This window comes from Capsicum annuum, chromosome 9 (genome assembly GCF_002878395.1).
Source record: "Capsicum annuum cultivar UCD-10X-F1 chromosome 9, UCD10Xv1.1, whole genome shotgun sequence".
Lineage (NCBI taxonomy): Eukaryota > Viridiplantae > Streptophyta > Magnoliopsida > Solanales > Solanaceae > Capsicum > Capsicum annuum.
In genome coordinates, this window is record NC_061119.1 from 50,755,060 (window position 1) to 50,775,702 (window position 20,643).

At 35.6% G+C, this 20,643-nt stretch overlaps 1 protein-coding gene across 2 annotated transcripts; it reads right to left on the minus strand.

Moving 5' to 3' along the window:
• Positions 1 to 3,443: 3,443 nt before the first annotated feature.
• On the minus strand, positions 3,444 to 8,311 carry LOC107842792 (protein NRT1/ PTR FAMILY 8.1). 2 transcript variants are annotated; one of them, XM_016686816.2, is made up of 5 exons: positions 8,135 to 8,311; positions 6,804 to 6,940; positions 6,489 to 6,706; positions 5,542 to 6,092; positions 3,444 to 4,479 (listed from the first exon to the last, which is right to left on the minus strand). In XM_016686816.2, exons 2-5 carry the CDS (start codon positions 6,907 to 6,909, stop codon positions 3,648 to 3,650), a joined length of 1,707 nt encoding a protein of 568 aa, XP_016542302.1. In that variant the 5' UTR covers positions 6,910 to 6,940; positions 8,135 to 8,311; the 3' UTR covers positions 3,444 to 3,647. The 2 variants fall into 2 exon arrangements, with proteins under 2 accessions (XP_016542302.1, XP_047252740.1); XM_047396784.1 differs by lacking the exon at positions 8,135 to 8,311 and adding an exon at positions 7,139 to 7,297.
• Between the last annotated feature and the right edge of the window lie 12,332 nt (positions 8,312 to 20,643).

Sequence of the window (20,643 nt, forward strand, 5' to 3'; positions counted from 1 at the left end):
AAGTTAACCTTTGATTATCTCCAAAGCACACTAAAATCACTACATGACTAATCTGTATTATATTGACAAAATTGACCCTTTCCCCCTCTCCTACTCACGACAAACAACAACCAACCACCATCCTATACAAGAGTACTCTACTAAGTTGGTTGAAAATATTTTTCGAGTGGGAGGTCTATCGAAAACTTTCTCAAATGACATGCAAACATCAAGACATTCAATATTGACAAGATTAAGCATACCTGACACATATTATATGTGAAAGCTACAGTAATTAACTTATTATCCAGAACTACCGAAGAGCCCACTTTGAAATCCTCAAAACCAAGCCAAAATCCCCAAAGCAAGATGCTTAATTAAACAATACACACCAATGCAAACTTACAAAAGAGATACAAACACCTAGAAAACAAGAAATCAACAGCTTAATCGCACTTAATCGGAATAAATTGAGGTTGAGGAAAAAGGGAGCTCACCTTGAATCTGGACAATCAAGAGAAACAGCGCCTGGGAGAATAAATATTAATTCTCATTGAAAAATTGAAGATCCTAAATCCAATATTGCTTATTCCCTTCATCGATCGACACAACAACTCCAATATAGCTCACTATTTTACAGTAGAGAAACAACATAAAATCCATTTTGAAACAGCAAACAAGCTATCTTCGAAAATCATTTTTCACACTAAGCTTTGAATATAGCAAAATGAAACAATACTAGGACAGAAAACGTACAAGAACAAAACAAAGATGTTCATTGAAAACAATGAAGCTTTGGAGTTCAGACAAAGTAGAAATAGTATTTGTTTACTTTCCTATTTGATTTTCTTCCGTTTGTTTTAATTTATTGGGCCTTTTCGAATTTGGGCCATGTTTCCTTATTAGTTTACTCATCAAAATGTTTTAGTTTATTGGGCCTTTTAGGATTTGGGAAATGTTTTATGAGTTTGCTCTTCAAAATGAATGTTAATATATATAATAATTCTTGAAATTTAATAAGTATAAATTTACACTCTACTTATCAATTTATTAGATATCAAGGGACCGTGCTACCACAAGATCAATATATATTATTTTTTCTCTCAATTTATGTATTACAAATAGAATTTAGATAATCAATCATATTTTTAATATGTTTTTAGATATTTAAAATTGTTAACTATTATAATTTATAATAATAAATTTCAAATAATATATGTGCCAAATATTTTATATAATAAAAGCACAGTTGAAGAAGTCGAAGCATACATGTCATAAATGTCTATTTTATTTTTATTTTATTAAATATTATTAATTTACGAATACGTAAATGACATATATCAATTAATTTGAGGTATATATTTTTTATATAAATTTATTTTAAAAACAAATTGATACGCGTGCAACGCACGTGATTTTATTCTAGTATCATAAAATCTCGGTAGGGGAGGGGGAGCTGATATGGTGGTGGTGTGGGGGTGGAGGTGGGGGATGGGACAGGTGACGGGGGGAAAGTTTGCTGGTGTGGTGATGGTGGTGGTAGTGCATGGAGGTAGGGGACTGGAATGGCTGGAGGGGGGAAGATTAGCTAGTCTGGTGGCAGTGGTGCTGCGTAAGGTTGGTGATGGTGCTGTGTGGGGGTTGGGGATGAGGACTGGGAGGGGGGAACAGAGAGGATGATGGATGAGGACGGGAGGGGAGGGTGGTGGATAGGGTGGGGGATGGGGAGGGTGGTGGATTTATTTTATTTTATTTTAAATGAAAAATACTGATTTACTCGTTTAAAAATGTGTATTTGCACGTGTTTTTTCAACTCAACAGTTTAATACCAAGAATCTTTTTTCTGTTGGAAAAAGATTTTCTTACCATGAAAAAAAGATTTCAATGGGAAATCGATACAACATTAGAAAACTAAACCGTTTACAAGGCTCAACAACAGAAGATCGCAAAGAACAAAATCAGTTGAAGAACAATTTTATTTTCTCGGAAAGAAGTGACGACACAAAAGCAGGTTATTTGTTGCTTTAAACTGGGACGCAGAGCCTTTTATAGTTCAGCCCTTCCTGGGACAAGGTGCACTGTCGTGTTCAACTCTGATGGTGTTAAGAAGATAGTTGTTGATGGTCCTACCAGCGACGTGAACGTTAGTGAGTAGTTGGGAGTTGTTGTTCAACATCCACATAATTTCAATTATGTATCTGAAATTACTTAATAGGTGTTATTCTAGATGACTCTATTAACTCCTATAAAGCCCTTTTAGTAGCAGTGGGTAAGAGTCGAGTTTTTCAACATATTAAGAAGTGAGCTTAATGTTTAGCTTCCTCTCTAATCCTCTTTGTGCCCTGTGCTATTATCAAGTGATGCTTTTCACTCAAGATTATGTAATATATATTGAATGCAGTGGTACTTCCAAGTATTGAGTAATTCAGACCAAGACAAACACCTAGAAATGCACACTAGGACGATAAGAAAGGGCATTGAAATATACACTAGGATAATAAAAAAGGGCAGCCCGGTGCACTAAAACTCCCGCTATGCACGAGGTCCAAGAAAGGGCCAAACCAAAGTGTTTATTACACATAGCTTTACCTTGCATTTTTGCAAGGGGTTGTTTCCATGAGTTGAACCCGTGACCTCCAGATCACATGGTAGCAACTTTACAAGTTACTCCAACCCAGGAAAGGCACACTAGAATGATAGTCTATTCAAATTATGACTTAGAGGATAATGCATATAGTGATGAAACCCTGCTCCTCCATCACTGTAAACAGGTTCACAAGGCATAGAGGTCTTATCCTATCAACGACATAATATGAAATACACATTTAACCTTTGGAGTAGCAGCCCCTTTTCTTCATTCAACCAAGTTACCAATTATTTTTGGATCGACATTAAGCTGGTGTGGTAGGGGGAGGATTTAAAGATGTAATAAAACTGATGTGTATTTTAACCATGGTTTAAAGAGCTTTTGGGGTTAATCAATTATTAACCCTTAGATCTATAATTGTCCAGCTGTTAGTAGATTACTCCTCCACTGAATAAACTGGACAATAAATATACTGGAAACTTGGTCAAATTTTTGTTGATAAATTAAAGGCGCTTTCTTTTATTTATGTCACTCAAAATAAACGCCCTGATAGCACCACAAATAAGCATCTTCACCACGTGTCGAAAAATGTAAAAGGACGAGGAAATATTGGTCATACATTGATCTACGAGCAACAAGTCCAAGCTTGTAACCCGTTCCTCTGCCCTCAAATTAGGAGCATAAGAAGCATTTGGCCTGTAATATTAGCATTAAAAATATGAAAGATGCTAGGCGGCATTTGGAAGTTGAAGAAGAAAGCCTCGAGTTGAACAAAGCTACTGCAAGTGTATATGTAGGGAGTTCTGGTCCACACCGCAGACAAGGTCCAAAACGCGACCATTGTGGGCTCTGATAAAAGAAGGGGAATAGACAAAAGTTTCAAAGAAGACCAAGATTAATCAACAAGCCAAGAAAGTGTTTGCCCAGGAACTTAACTAATGTTTATAAAGTAAAATTCATGGATAGAAAAACCATCTTCTTGTCGGAACTAGCAAAAGATATAATCCATATTTTACAGAAAAGTTTGAATCTCAGAAGAAACGCGATCAACATATCTCCAAAATTTAACGTGCCTTCATGTTTAGGCTTTCACAGTAACCTTCTTGTAAGTGTACCATTTCGAGATCCAGAGATAAACGAAAAAGTTGATGATGCTGAGGATTGCCAATAACCAGTAAAAGTAGTCAAGGTGGCCTCTGTTCAAGTTTTCGTCAGGAATCCATCCAACCTTCCCGTGCCTTGTGGTCACATTGTTCACGATTGTAACGATGAGAGTACTTAGGTAATTTCCTAATGAAGTAGTTGTAAGACTCAGGGCTGAACACAAACTTCTCATGGCATCAGGAGCCTGGTCATAGAAGAACTCCAGCTGACCGATGAATGTGAACACCTCTGCGCATCCAATCAAGAAATATTGAGGAACTTGCCAGAAGATTGACATAGGAATGCTCTTGAGGTCATAATAGTTGTTCCTCCTTACATAGTCAAGCCGAACGATCTCCAGAACCGCAGCAGCAGCCATGGCAAAAACTGAAATAACAAGACCGATACCCATCCTCTGTAGCTGGGTGAATCCTCGTTCATTACCTGTATATTTTCGTGCCCAGGGAATGATGACAAGGTCATAAAAAGGTGCCCAGAAAATAACGCTGAGTGTGTCAAATATGGATAGACATGCTTCTGGAATGGTGAAGTTTGGGCCAATGTGTTTGTCCATATAACCGCCTTGTTGAACAAACATTGTGCTCATCTGACTGTAGACACAGGAAAACACAATACCAGTAGCCCATACAGGGAGAAGACGGATGATCGACTTGACCTCCTCAACTTGAGTCACTGTGCAGAGACTCCACGGACTCACTGATCCATTGACTTTATCAGATCCAGTTTCCACAGCAGCCTTGTCAAAGAACCTGAGTTTCATTTTTCAAGTTGCCAATGTCTGTCAATTAGTATACAATAGAGTTGCATCAAATTGTTCAAAAGTTCAAGATATAAACACAAGGATATATGAATATCAAGAAATGAGTCTTCTCGATACAGACTGCATCTCAGGAAAGATTTGCAGATCATTCTGCAGGTTGTCTCTTACAAACACAAAGAAATGGCACAATAAGGATGTTTTTAACTTAAAGGACCGAAAAGAAGTATGTCATATGGACTAGCAATGAATAACAGTGTAGCAATCTATAACAAAAGTGAAGTTCTGCAAAGATCGCCAGACAACACGGATTGCATTTTTTTTATCAAACAAGTTCTAATCACTTACAACTTAGTAAATTTTAGCTTCCATCCCATTGTGCGATTTTAATCATCTAGACACGTTCAAAAATTTGTGTGCTACACCAGCATCGGGTGTTCATGAGTCACAGTAGGACATTTATAAAAGGCATATATTTTGATCGACACCTTTAACTTTGTCTCAACTGACAACTAAGCACTCCAACTTTGAGAATGCACATTTAGACACCTCAACATGTTCTACTGTGACTGCCGATGTAGCACACAAATTTTTGAACGTGTCTAGATGATTATTTTGTAAGTTGGAGAGTTCAACTGACACAATGAAGATGAATTGAGGTGTCTAGATGTGTATCGTCAAAGTTGGAGCGTTTAGTTGCTAGTTGAGGCCAAGTTAAGATGTCTATCTATGTTTTATACAACAATAATAACATAACCAGTGAAATCCGACAAAGTGGCGCCTGGAGAGGCTAGAGTGTACGCAAACCTTACCCGTACCTCGTGGACGTAGAGAGGTTGTTTCAGAAGAACCCTCGGTTCAAGTGAGTTAACAAATGCAAAGGAAGAATTGTGGTGCAGTAGAGAAGCTTTATAAAGTCCTTTCCTCTCTTTGCATGACACTCTTTTAGGATGAAGTTTTGTAGCCTTCACAATTATGATGCTAATAATTTATGAACTATATTTTTGCTAACTTTTTAAAGTGTTTTCAGAAAGCAATAGGATTGTACAGTTACCTGAACTCATTCGAGTGCTCAAGCTTGCGGCTTCCTATGATGCTGGATTCCTTATCAGTAGTCTCGTAGAGACGAGTCTCGTCATGAGGAGGTTTGACATGACATTTTCTGATAGACGCAACAAATACCTGCAATATACGAGTCAGGGGACTCCCTGCTGGGGGCTGGAGCCTATATAGACGGGTGCCTGAAAAGAAAAAAGCTAGTGCAATGGCCATAGCCACAGCTGGAACACCAAAACCCCAGCTCCAGCCCACATTTTCTTGTATATATACTAGAGCTGATGCAGCGATAAGAGCACCGACATTGATTGAGAGGTAAAACCAGTTAAAGAAAGAGCTCTTCTTTTTCTTTTCCTTTTCGTCATTGTCATCAAATTGATCTGCCCCAAAGGAAGAGACACAAGGTTTGATGCCACCAGTTCCAAAGGCAATCAAGTAAATTGAAACAAAGAATGCTGTTCTCTGTGATGATGTTGAGTGGCAAGTAACATCATTACAGACTGGCTTTAGTCCACTTACAGAAGCAGATATTGTCAAGAGTGCCATTCCCTACATAAACAACAAGACAGGTTCATCAATTTCTCCGCCAAAATCAGCCTACTAGCTCTTAGAGATACTTATGTTCTTGAGTAGAAAACTCGCTGTTAAGTTTCGAATATGTTTATTTCTAATAAGTTAGAAATCCTAACTTATACCTTTCGGCTTATTTTTATCATTTTAGCTTAAAACCGAGTGTTTATAAGTACTTATTTAATTTACCTAAACACTCCAAAAGTGCTTAAAAGCTATTTTGACTTCAAAGCACTTAAAATAAGCCAATCAAAATAGGCTCATTCTTTATAACTTAGCACAATGTGTATTCGAAATCACTACATTCTAATCACCTGTGTGCTTGCTAAAGTCAAATAAGATGAAAGGATAAAAATTGAGCTAGTTTGTACTTACAATGATATAAAGGAGTGAGAAACCAGCAATTGTCCAGTATCGCCCAAGATAGGCATCAGCCAAGAATGCTCCAAGCAATGGCGTGAGATAGCAGGTTCCTTGCCAATTGGTTACAGTTGTTGAAGAAGCAGCAATGCCTAGATTGAGCCTTTTTTTAATATAGTTCACCAAATTTGTACTCATACCATAATACGCCAATCGCTCACATCCTTCATCCCCTGTAAATCCAACATTACCATGTCAATGGCATCATTTAATTGCAACTTTAAGTGAATTATACAGAACTACATCTGTGAACTGAGAGAAAAATCGCACCAAGGATAAAGGGGCAGGCCTTCCAGGTTCCGGTTTTCTTCTTGTTCGCAGGTTTTTTGTAGATGTTCACGGTCCCATCCTTCGTATAGTCATCGTCGCTTTCCATACTAGCTCCTCTATCAAATCAATGTGATAGACTAAGTCCAAAAAATAAAACAAACACATAAGAAACCTCTGTTAGATAATGGAGATTCTTAAAATCTAAACAATAGCAACATCTATGGGCTTCCGCTAGGATCTCCACTAAAGAGATTCGAAATAGAAAGAAGTAAACATAACAAAGAAACCAAGAGAATTAAATGTCTACATCAAAAAAAAGAAGAAGAAATAATGACCTTCCACATATAATGTAATTTTTTGACCAGGGGGTTCGGATTAGCTCCACCATGGCCTTGAGATGAAATAAGGGCATGCTTAGCAGACGAATTATTCCAAGATCACCATATATGAGATAAATAAAGGGTGCAGATCAATGGACCCCACAACACTTGTAGGAAGAAGTCCTTCCAAAAACAGAAATAATACTAATATTTACGGATACTACAACAACAATATATCCAGTACAGTGTACAGTGTATGGAGACCTTATATCTACTTGTCAGGTAGAGGGGATGATAGTGAGAAAAAAAATCCTTAACGTTGTCGGTGTATATATGTTAAATCTTTTTAAAATCACTCAAAACTGAGAACTGTTGTAATACAGAACAGAAACAGTTGTTTTAAAATCACTCAAAACTGAGAATTGTTGTAATACAGAATAGAAATAGTTGCTATGTTGGGTCTAGAACCCCAGAATAGTAGAACAAAAAAACCCCACAGCCCCGTGTACAAAGCATCCCGTGTTCATGCACGGTTTGTGGAAGGGCCGCACCTCAGGCCTGGTCCTCAGTGGCTGATTCCACGTAACGGAGAGAAAAAACACATCATGATGGCTAAATAAATTACATTGAAAGTAGGGGGAAAATATTTAAGAGAAAAACAAAGCCTCGTGCACGAAGCATGCCATTTTCATGCACAGTTTCAGGAATGACCACACCCCAAGTCTGACACAAGCATCAATGATTGATTCCACACAACGGAGATCCATTAAATTCTCCATAGGTAATCTCAGGTTGTAAAGTAATTCCATTAATAAAATTGATGTAATCAAAACACAAAAAACAACACACACACATATCATGATGGCTAAATTAAATACATTGAAAGTAAGGGACAAAACATAAAGAAAAGAACACATTACACACATGATGTATTAGAAACAAAAAAGAGAACAGTAGTACTTTAATTACATGATGATCATAATCCATAGATATATAAAAGATGAAAAGTACCTCAAAAGATTTTGGTTGTGGGGTTTGAGGGAGGGAGGGTGGCGGCAGAAGAAAAAATAAAGAAAATATTGCAGTTCCTAGAGTAGAGGAAGTACAGAATATAAAGGAGTGATACAGCTAAGATTCTAGTGTGTTTACGTTTCAAGAAACATTGTCTTTCCATACGTAATGGACACAACGATTTTCCTTTTTCTTTTTCCTTTTAAAGATAAATTTATTATCCAAAATTTCACCGTTCAATTTTACTTATCCATAATAATAATATTAATTGTTTAATTTTAAAAATTAATAGATAATTTATCATTTTGTGCCCTTATTATTAAACATTATTTATTTTCTTTATTTATTCAGTTTAAAAAATTAAAAAATAATATACTCTATTTTATCCTTCTTACTCCATCCGTCTCAAATTACCCGTCCCAAATTGAGATGACATATTGATTAAGAAAAATAATTAATAACATGCCTAGTTTACCATAGTATCCTATTAAATGATGTTTAAATTTTAATTTGAATAAAAAGTAATTAATACAAAAGGTAAAACATGGAAAAAGTTTTTTGTCTTGTCTTGATTAATGAAAAAAGACAAAAAAAATGGAAAATTAAATTAAAAAATTTGGGACGAATAATTTGAAAAGGAGAAAATACTAAACAAGTAAACATAGATAACTTATAATTAATAAAATTCTATAGTAAAATCTCTTTTTATTTATTGTTTTTGAGGGTTATGGTGAGTCAAACATGAACAAGTGAATTTGATCGGTTGATCCACTTAACTAAATACACACATTCAAAATACTCCCTTCATTTCAAATTACTCGTCCCAAAATTTCTAATTTGATCTTCCATTTTATTTTTCTTTTTTCATTAATCAAGACAAGATAATTTTTTTTTTTTTCATGTTTTACCCTTTGCATTAATTACTTTTTCTTCAAATTAAATTGTAAACATCATTTAATAGGGGTACTATGGTAAACTTGACATGTTATTAATTATTTTTCTTAATTAATGTGTCATCTCAATTTGAGACGAATAATTTGGAACGAAGGGAGGAGAATATATCAAAATGAAGATATTAAAGTCCGTGAAATCGCCGGAATTATTATCCCTTTAGAACGTTGGGGATTTGCAAAAATAGAATTGTTTTTAATGTCACCATTTTAATTCGAGCTTGATAAATCCACAGTTAGAATTACATAGCAAATTCTGACTAATTAGTTGGATTTTAAATTGACTACCAAAATTTTTTTGTCATAGTAATTACCGAAACTTTCTGGTCAAATCCTGACAAATTTGTCACAATCATAATGAATTACCAAAATTTTGAACTATTTTATCACTACAATAAAAAGATTTCTTGAACAAACTTGGGGTCTTTAATTAAAAGGTTTTTGACCAAGATTCAATTGGGGATTAGTCTCCAAATTTTAATTCTTCAACATGTAAACCTCTTTTAGGATAAGTGGTAAGTAACTTAAACTCTTTATATAAGGTTTAAAATCAACTCCGAAGTTTTGAGAACTGCAAATTGTTTCAAAATAACAAATAATAAAGTAAACCAAAATAAATATATGAAAACATTTTCCCTCTCTTTCAACTGTTGGGTTCAATAGGATGTGTAAATGAAAAATGGAAGGAATTCTTGGAGGGCAGTGAGCACACACTTGAAAGAAAAGTGTACTCACTGAAGAAAAGTACATTTCTCCCACATTAATGGGAGAAAACAACTTTATTGTGTTTTTATTAAGAAATACTTCTTCAAGTGGATAGTGAGGCAAGAACCAAGAGGTACCTCGCAATGTCGTCGCCACTCAGGTTCAACTTTGGATTTGGTCTTGAATTTAGATTTGGAAAATGATCAATGAGATTAATTTTTTAGACAAAGTTGATTTAAAACTAAGTGAAATTTTTTAATCCAAAAATCCAATGAAAATATTTTTTCCATAAACATGCATGCAGAATCGCAGAAACGTAACGCGAAAGGGATGTAACCCTTCGAGGAAATGACACACAGGTTCGAAAAAAAGGTGATTGTTCAGAAAAGACACACTGTTTTGAAGTGGTCAAACATGACTATTCCGAAGTGATACATCTTTCCGATGAACTATTACTTCCTTTTCGAAGGGGCAATTGATGGTTATAAATACCTGTACTTTTTCCTTAGGTAGTATGAAAAATTTTCAGCATTGAAAATACTTTTCTACTTTCAAAAAACTCTTTGTGATCATCCGTCGTTAAATGTGTTCGAAGAATTAGAAGGTTTGAGGTACCAGTACGTTCTAATTGTGAGCCATTTTATCCTGGAAAAAAAAATTTTGCAACCTCGGTACAAGAAACAAGAGGTGCCTCGCTTCTTCGTCTTCGCTCGCTCGGCTCGTCTTCGACTTCGGATTTGGATTTAGATTTGAAAAATGATCGATTGATGTGATTAATTTTTTAGACAAAGTTGATTTGAAACGTGGAAAACTAAGTGAAATTTTTAATCCGAAAATCCAATGAAAAATATTTTCTCCATGAACATGCATGCCGAAACGCAGAAACGTAACTCGAAAGGGATGTAACCCTTAGAGAAAATGACACACTGGTTCGAAAAGGGGTGACTGCTCAGAAAAGATACACTATTTTGGAATGGACAAACATAACTGTTCCGAAGTGATACACCATTCCAATGAACCATTGCTTCCTTTTCGAAGGGGCACTTGATGACTATAAATACCTACACTTTTTCCTCAGGTAGTATGAAAAATTTTCAGTATTGAAAACACTCTTCTACTTTTAAAAAACTCTTTGTGATCATCAGCCGTTGAGTGTGTTTGAAGAATCAGAAGGTTTGAGGTACCACTACGTTCTGATTGTGAGCGATTTTATCCTAGGAGGAAAAATTCTGTAACCTCATGTACTTGAGGAGAATTAATTCCTTAAGGACACTTTGGGAAATCGAAGGACTTGGTGTTATCTATTCTTCATCTTATTCCTTTTAATAACACACTTCTTTGATAGTTCTTGTAGAACTTATGTTGAAGGTGTTAAAACTTCATAGGTGTTCTTGATACATTCTTGAACTTGTGTTGAAATATTTGTGAAAACATACAGATTGTGTATCCGAAACAATAATCTTAAGGAATTATATTTCGTAATCTGTATTGTCTGGTTTCTGGAGATTAAAAATTTATGCTTTCTACTTTGTTTGAACTTAACAAGTAATTTGAAGAAATACAAACTTCATCACAAGTTAAAGGTCATTTGGTTAAGGATTGGAAGACATAAAAACTTCATTGTTAAACTAGAAACAAGTGATGCTTAAAGTAGCTACAAACTTATAATTAGTATCTTGATATACTAAAGTTGACTGTCTTTTTGTGACAAGAAAGATGACTACTGATGGTCAAGTAACTGATGGTGTGACAAGTGTGGAAGCAACGAATATTGATACAACTAGTCGCACAACTGCGCTACCCGTTATGGCACTAGTGAAAAAGCCCAAAATATTTTTTGAAATATATTTTAAGTGGTGGCAACAGAAGATGTTCTTCTATCTGACAATCTTGTGTCTTCAAAGATTTATATCTGAAGATGCTCCAAAATTTCCCAATGAAACTTCAGATAAGGAATGGTTCGTTTTAGCAGAGGCATGAAAACATTCTGATTTTCTATATAGGAATTATATCCTAAGTGTCATTCAAAATGATTTATACAATGTTTACAGTGGAATGAAGACATCAAAAGAGTTGTGGAATGCGCTGGAAAATAAATATATGACTGAGGATGCTGGAACTAAGAGTTCTTTATTGCAAGATTCCTTGAATACAAAATGATTGACAGTAAGATTGTCGTATCTCAAGTGTAGAAACTGCAAGTTATCATCCACGATGTCCTTGCTGAAGGTATAAATATAGTGAATACCTTTTTTAAACATGTTAAAAATGATCTTAATATTCACATGAATTTTATTGTAGGTTTGGTTGTAAACGAGGCCTTTCAAGTTACTGCAATAATAGAGAAGTAGTCACCTTTGTGGAATGACTTCAAAAATAACTTGAAAGATAAACGAAAGGAGATGACAGTCGAAGACCTCATTGTGAGGTTGCGCATTGAGGAAGACAACCAAGCCACACAGAGGAGGTCGAAATAAAATTCTGCAATGAGTAGAGTTAACATTATAGAAGACAACCCCAACAACTTAAAGAAGTAGAGTAAAACTGGAAAACAAAGCAATCAGCCTAAGACGAAATTCAAGGGAAAATGCTTTAATTATGGAAAGATTGACCACATGTCAATAGATTATTGTGCCCCAAAGAAAGACAAAAAGAAGGACCAAGAAAATATGACTAAATCCAAAAATGAAATGAACGATCTATGTGTCATTCTTTCTGAATGTAACTTAGTTGTAAATCCTTAAGAATTGTGGATGGATTCTGATGTTACCCGCCACGTGTGTGAAAATAAAGAGTTATTTGCAGCATTCGCTCTGGCTCAAGGCAAAAAGAAGATCTATATGACAAACTCAACAAGTGAAAAAGTTGAAGGGACAAAAAAAATTTACTTGAAAATGACATCAGACAAAGTGTTGACTCTCAACAACGCCCTTTATGTGCTGAAGTTGACAAAGAACTTTTCGTATCGCTTCTTGATAAAAATGGATTCAAGTGTGTATTTGTTCTAGGCAAGATTGTACTTAGTAAAGGGAAAGTGTACGTAGGAAAAGGTTACCTAACTGAGGGTCTATTTATGATGAAAGTAATGACAGTTGAAATTAATAAAAGTTCTGTTTCTTCTTACTTTCTTGAGTCTAATAAATTGTGGCATGAATGATTAGGACATGTCAATTACAAAACTTTGCGAAAACTGATTAACTTAGAAGTTTTTCCAAACATTGAGTATAATAAATCAAAATTTCAAATGTGTGTGGAATCAAAGTATGCTAAGCATTCATATAATGTAACACTCTATACTTTTACCTAACTTAAATTCGTCCCAAAAATATCAAGGACTTGCTTAAAAGATGAATACACTTTTATACATATAGAATTTTCAATATTTTGACTTTTCATTAAGTAGGAAATTCAATTAGCTTTCCAACGATATAAAATTCTCCTAAATCCAATAACCAGATAAGAGGTTATAGCAATTTTATGTTTCAGTCATTAAACATCGTCGTGCAGGCCAGTAGTGCATCGCGGAGTGTGTCAAAATAGAAATTGTCAATTTCCAGTGTTTCTCTGTGATATTGGAGCATCGCGCCATAGAACCAATTCACAAATGTCAATTTCCAGTGTACCAATACGATTTCACCGCGCTGCGGTGCACTTCTAGTTAACAAACAAAGTGGGAACACGATACCACCGCATCGCGCCACCAAGCAATTTTCTAGTTGTCCTTTTTCCAGTGACACGACATGATAGCACCGCGTCGCGACAAGGACCCAAATTGGGATTTTCAGTTAATTTCTAGTTTTAAATTTTGAGCTTTTAAATCATTCTAGGGGTATTTGAGTCTTTTTCCACAGCCCTAGTTAGCCTTTAACACAAAAATCAACCCTAATAAACCTAGTTACTTCATTATTCATCAATTTTTCCCCCAAATTACTTCATTATTCATCAATTTTTCCCCCAAATTAAATCATTCTCTCTCAAGAGGCAAAAACCCTAGTTCAAGAATCAAGGTTAATCCTCAAGAATCTCTCCAAGAATCTTCAAGAACTCTTCTTCTCAGGTATGTTAGATGTTCATCTATGGATCCTTACCTCTCATGGAGCTCAAGAATCCTTTTTCAAAATACTAGATTTATGATTTATGATTTCCATGTTTGAATTAGATTGAATTCGTGTTAATGATGTTGTTTCAGTTTTAATCCATGATTTAGATTACGAGTTTTAAGAATTGATTCTAGTATGTGTTGAATTACATGGTATTCATGATAAACCCTTCAATTTACAAGTTGATTGTTGTAGCCATGTTAACCCTAAGTGTTTATGATTTAATGAACCAAGTATGCTTCTTATGTGTTTGATAATTTGTCTAAGAGAATGAAATAATGCCATTATAGCATGCTAATATGTATTCCCCATTCATGTACAAGTTAGTGCATTACAAGTGTTTGATGGAATGTCTTTATGAATAAATTATGACCAAGTGAACATTGTTATGCTATTCAAGATTATGCTTTTCTTTACTTTTCATGCTATTGAGTCCTGGGGATATTTAATACCCCATAACTTAGCTGCTTATTTAGAGTTAGTATTAATTATAGAATAGTATCAGTCATGTCACGATCAATAGTACTCTCAGTCCGTTACAGAACTCAATAGAATTCAGTCAGTTGCAGAACTTACGAAAAACTCAGTAATCTCTATGAATTCTGTCCAGTATAACAGTTCAGTGTCTTTCAGTTGGGAGTAGGCTTCAGCACTAAGTGAACCCAAGGATGGGGGCTCACCTTCAGCATAGGGTGTGATCCTTAGAAGCAATCCTTGCATTCCAAAACTACGTAGCCAGTGTAGTTTGAGACATTAAACCTGCCAGTTGAGGGTTGATAAGGTGCTCTACCTGCCAGTAGAGGGTACCACCATTCTCGTTTATGGAACCTGCCAGTAGAGAGTTACTCTTCATTTTATTTTTACCCATGGCATGGTACTGACATCCTTCCAATTGGGGTTACAGATTGGACCTCAACTCAGTTATCTTATCTTATTTGGGGTATGTCGGTTAGATGATTACATCCCACAGTTTCAGTTTCGGTCTCAGTCTTCAGAATAGGACTCAGTTCAGTTCTATAGAATTAAGACTGTTAGATACAGTCACTCAGTTATTAGTAGGGGTGTTCATGGTTTGGTTTTTAACCAAATCGAACCGCGATCCAAACCAAATCGATTAAAAAAAATCGATATTCTGTTAGGTTTGGTTTTGAATTTTAAAAAACCAATATTAATTTGGTTTGGTTTGATTTTAAACTAAAATAATCGATAAAATAACCAAACCAAACTGATATATATTATAATTATTTATGTATTATTCATAAATACAATTTAAATATTTGTTATATTTTATATTTTAATCATGATTTAACTTTAGTCGTAACACATTAAGTCATGCCTTCATCCAGTTGATAGTACCTTATGAGATTCTAAATGAATTTTGTACTTTGAATGACAAATGATACTAATTGCGAAAATAATATCTTGTTTAATATTGAAATTTATAGCTGAGATTCATTTGGCTATATACAATCACTAATTTTAACTTTTTTTTTAAACCTTTTTGAATAAGACGTTTATGTGTTCACCTTTTGCGGGATTTATCATATCATTCTGTTAAATGTAGTTTTAAAATATTTTTTAGAAGCGTTCATATGGTGTTGTTCAAAGCTTTGCCTAAGTATAACACTCAGTCGACATCTTAGTTTCAATAGTTTCAAGGTTGAGATACAACACTCGGTTAATATTTCATATGTTAGATTGAATTTGTTTTTAAAATTTTTCAAATTTTATCATTAGCTAAAGTTATAAATCAAAAAAATTGAACCAAACCGAACTAAACCGAGAAGAACCAAATCGACAGTTTTTTTTGTTTGGTTTAATTTGGTTTTAGAAATTTTAAAATCGACTAAGTTGGTTTGGTTATGGTTTTGACCAATAACTGACCCAAACTGACCCATGAACACCCCTAGTTATCTGTAATTCAGATTATCAGTGATCTCATATTATCAGTATATTCAGTTATCAATTATCAAATACACTTTCAGTGTACTTAGTTACAGTATGCACAATATGTTCAGTAGTTACAAATCCTCCATGTATGCTAATCTAGCTCTTTCATATCATTCAATTAGTTATTGATCATGTATATAAACCCATGCATTTAGCCTTACCTCATTTAGCATACTAGTACATTCCCACGTACTGATCGCATACCCGTTTCTTGCGCTATGATGTTTTATATGATAGGTTCGGACGCTCAGTTTTCTGACTGTACTTAGCCAGATTCAGCCAATAGTAGCAAATTTAGCAGTGAGTCCTTATCTATCGAGGATATGCTTTTATTTCAGTACTTCAGCTTAGCAGTATTTTAGTAGATAGAGTTAGTTGGGGGATTGTCCCATCAACTCCACTTTCAGATAGATTCAGTTAGAGGCTTTTCAGACTAAATTTTCAAAAAACATTCAGTTTTACACATGTTATATTCTATCAGTATTTCAGATGTGTTGAACCTTATAACATTTTAGTCCATTTTTCGCATTAATTATAGTATTTTTGTTCAGTGCTCTCAACAGATATCATTCATGGGTTAGCTTATGGTTCTTCGGGGTCGTAAGCACTGTGTGATAACTAGGGGGTAGTCCCAGGTTGTTACAAACTTTGTATCAGAGCCTAAGGCTCAATAGAATCCTAGGGAGTCTAAAAATCCATATCGCATAGATTCTTGTGCATGGGTGTGTAGCACACTACACTTATGGACAGGAGGCTATGAGATATTTTAGGAAAAGTTTCCCTTCTTTCAGTATTCATATCGTGTGAGTGAGCATGAGCTCAAGTTAATTTTTCAGTCTAATCTATTTCTTCCTTTCGTTACAGAATATGCCTCCCAAAAGGACTAATTAAAGAAGAACTGGAAATTAGTTAGCACCTCATCCCATTCAGGCAAATCCCCTGGAATAGTACGTCTCTTATGCAAAATTCAGAGTTGTATTCACTACTCTAGCCAATTCAGTCTAGCTCAGAATGAATGACCAGCTGGTATTTTGGTCAACCCAGTGGCCAATACTGCTGCAACCAGAATTTGGGACTTCACCCGGATGAATCCTCCTTCGTTTATGGGATTTAAGTCAGAAGAGGATCCACAGGAGTTCCTTGATTAGGTTCAGAAAGTCACAAACATCATGGGAGTGACTTTCAGTAAGAGTGCTGAGTTAGTCGCCTATCAGCTACTAGATGTAGCCTATACGTGGTTTAAGCAGTGGAGGTAGATAGCGGTATAGATGCTAAGCCCATAGAGTAAGAAGAGTTTGCTACTGCCTTCCTAAATAGATTCTTTCCCTTAGACCTGAGAGAAGCCAAATTGTTAGAGTCCATCAATCTTAGACAAGGTAGTATGAGTGAAAAAGAGTATTCCCTTGAGTTTACTCAGCTAACTAGGTATGATCCCCATGTAGTGGGAGATAATAGGTCCAGAATAAGCAAGTTTATATTTAGGGTGTCAGATAGTGTGGTTAAGGAGTGCAGAAAAACAATATTGATTAAAGAGATGGACATATCTAGGCTTATGGTCCTTGCTCAATAGATTGAGGAGAAAAAGCTTAAGAAGAAGAAGAGAGAGAATAAATGGGCTACAATAGGTATCTTTAATTTCAGTCTGCCTAAGTCAAAGGTGGTAGCCGTTCCTAATTTTATCCAAAGTTCTCAGTCCCAACTCCATCCTCAGCCAGTGTACCAATGACCCAGGATAGCGTAAGCAGTGGTCGTACTAATCTATTTTGTGGAGAGTATGGAAGAATCATAAGGGTGTGCAGATCTGGCAGTGATGTTTATTTCAGATGTGGCAAGCCAGGCCACAGAGTCAAAGATTATCCTCAGTCAGGTTCTCAGGGGTAGTATAGTCATCCTTCAGCTAAGTCAGGTTGCCCAAATCAACAAGGTGCCGCTTCTAGTGCCACCAGTGGGCAACATCTAAACAGGTTCTACGCACTTCAGTCCAGACAAGATCAGGAAAGTTCTCCTGATATGGTCACTGGTATATTACAGATCTCTCATTTGCATAATTATGCCTTAATTTCAGATCCCAAATATTCAGTCATGATTTAGTTCGTAGGTGCCCCGTGCATCATCTCATACTTTTCCTTAGTATCTCAGTCGAGTTAGCGTTCTTGAGGGACATAGTGTCCCAAGGAGGAGATGCACTATAACCCCCGAGCTATCATGATCTAAACCTTTTATTTTCTCTTCACGTAGTAAATCCAATTAAAGTAATAGGTCCTTTAGTTGACCCCAAAGTCCCAATCTCAGCCGTATGACCATCCCCCTATCATTACACGTATCTAAGGAATTAGTTCAGTTCATGTGTCATGATTCAGACTTAGTTATGTCCCCATGTTCCCGTTTATGCATATTCAGTCACGTATTCATTAATCTGTCGGACATGTACTTATGCATCGATATGCATGTTCAGTATATAAGTTCAGTCTATCAGACCAGCACATACTCATGCTTCAATTGTGCATGTCTAGTTCAGTACGTAAACTTAGTCTGTCCGTACTCTCTCAGCTTAACTATCCACATTCGAGGACAAATGTTCCCAAGGGGGAAATATTGTAACCCCTCGTACTTTTACCTAGCTTAAATTCGTCTTAAAAATATCAAATACTTGCTTTAAAGATGAATAAACTTTTACATATATGGAATTTTCAAGATTTGACTTCTCATTGTGCAGGAAATTCAATTATCTTTCCAACGATATAAACTTCGCCTAAATCCGATAACCAGATAAGAAGTTATGGCAATTTTATGTTACAGTCGTTAAACATCGTTGTTCAGGCCAGTAGAGCATCGTGGAGTGTGTCAAAATAGAAATTATCAATTCTTAATGTTGCTCCGCGATATTGGCACGTAGCTTCATAGACCCAATTCACAAATGTCAATTTTTAGTGTACCAACACGATTCCACCGCGTCGCAGTGCACTTCCAGTTCACAAACAAAGTAGCAATGCAATATCATCGCTTTGCACCACCAAGCAATTTCCCAGTTGTCCTTTTTCCAGTGTCATGGTGCGACAGTGCTGCATAGCGCCAAGGGCCCAGATCGGGATTTTTCAGCTAATTTCCAACTTTAAATTTTGAGCTTTTAAATCATTCTACGGGTATTTGAGTCCTTTTTCATGTCCCTAGTCATCCTTTAACACGAAAATCAACCCTAGTAAACCTAGTTACTTCATTATTCATCAATTTTTCAACCAAATTAATTTATTCTCTCTTAAGAGGCTAAAATTCTAGTTCAAGAATCAAGGTTAATCCTCAAGAATCTCTCCAAGAACCTTCAAGAACTCTTCTTCTTAGATATGTTAGATGTTCATCTATGGATCCTTACCTTCTATGTAGCTCAAGAATCCTTTTTCAAAATACAAGATTTATGATTTATGATTTCTATGTTTGAATTAGATTGAATTCGTGTTAATGATGTTGTTTCAGTTTTAATCCATGATTTAGATTACAAGTTCTAAGAATTGATTCTAGTATGTGTTGAATTACATGGTATTCATGATAAACCCTTCAATTTGCAAGTTGATTGTTGTATCCATGTTAACCCTAAGTATTTATGATTTAATGAACCAAGTATGCTTCTTATGTGTTTGATAAATTATCTATGAGAATGAAATAATGCCATTATAGTATGCTAACATGTATTCCCCATTCATGTACAAGTTAGTGCACAAGTGTTTGATGGAATGTTTCTATGAATAAATTATGGCCAAGTGAACATTGTTATGTTATTCAAGATTATGCTTTTCTTTACTTTTTATACTATCAAGTCCCGAGGGTATTTAATACCAGATAACTTAGCTGTTTATTTAGAGTCAGCGTCAGTTATAGAATAGTATCAGTCATGTCACAATCAATAATACTCTCAGTCCATTACAGAACTCAGTAGAATTCAGTCAGTTACAGAACTTACGAAAAACTCAGTAATCTCTATGAATTCTGTCCAGTATAACAGTTCAGTGTCTTTCAGTTGGGAGTAGGCTTCAGCACTAAGTGAACCCAAGGATGGGGGCTCACCTTCCAGCATAGGGTGTGATCCTTAGAAGCAATCCTTGCATTCCAAAACTACGTAGTCAGCGTAGGTTGAGACATCAAACCTGCCAATTGAGGGTTGATGAGGTGCTCTACTTTCCAGTAGAGGGTACGATCGTTCTCGTTTAGGAAACCTTCCAGTAGAGGGTCACTCTTCAGCTTGTCTTTACCCATAGTATGGTACTGACTCCCTTCAGATTGGGGTTGCAGATTGGACCCCGGCTCAGTTATCTTATCTTATTTGGGGTATGTCGGTTAGATGATTACCTCCCACAGTTTCATTTTTGGTCTTAGTCTTCAGAATAGAACTCAGTATAGTTTTACAAAATCAGGACTGTCAATTACAATCACTCATTTATTAGTAATTCAGATTATCAATGATCTCAGATTATCAGTATATTCAGTTATCAGTTATCAGATCCATTTTCAGTATACTTAGTTACAGTATGCACAACATGTTCAGTAGTTACATATCCTCCATGTATGCTAATCTAGGTCTTTCATATCATTTAGTTAGTTACTGATCATGCTTATAAATCCATACATTCAGCCTTACCTCATTTAGCATACTAGTACATTCCCACGTACTGATCACCTACCCGTTTCTTACGCTATGATGTTTCATATCATAGGTTCGGATACTCAGGTTCCTGACCACACTTCGCCAGATTCAGCCAACAGTAGCAGATTTAGCAGCGAGTCCTCATTTATTGAGGATATTCTTTTATTT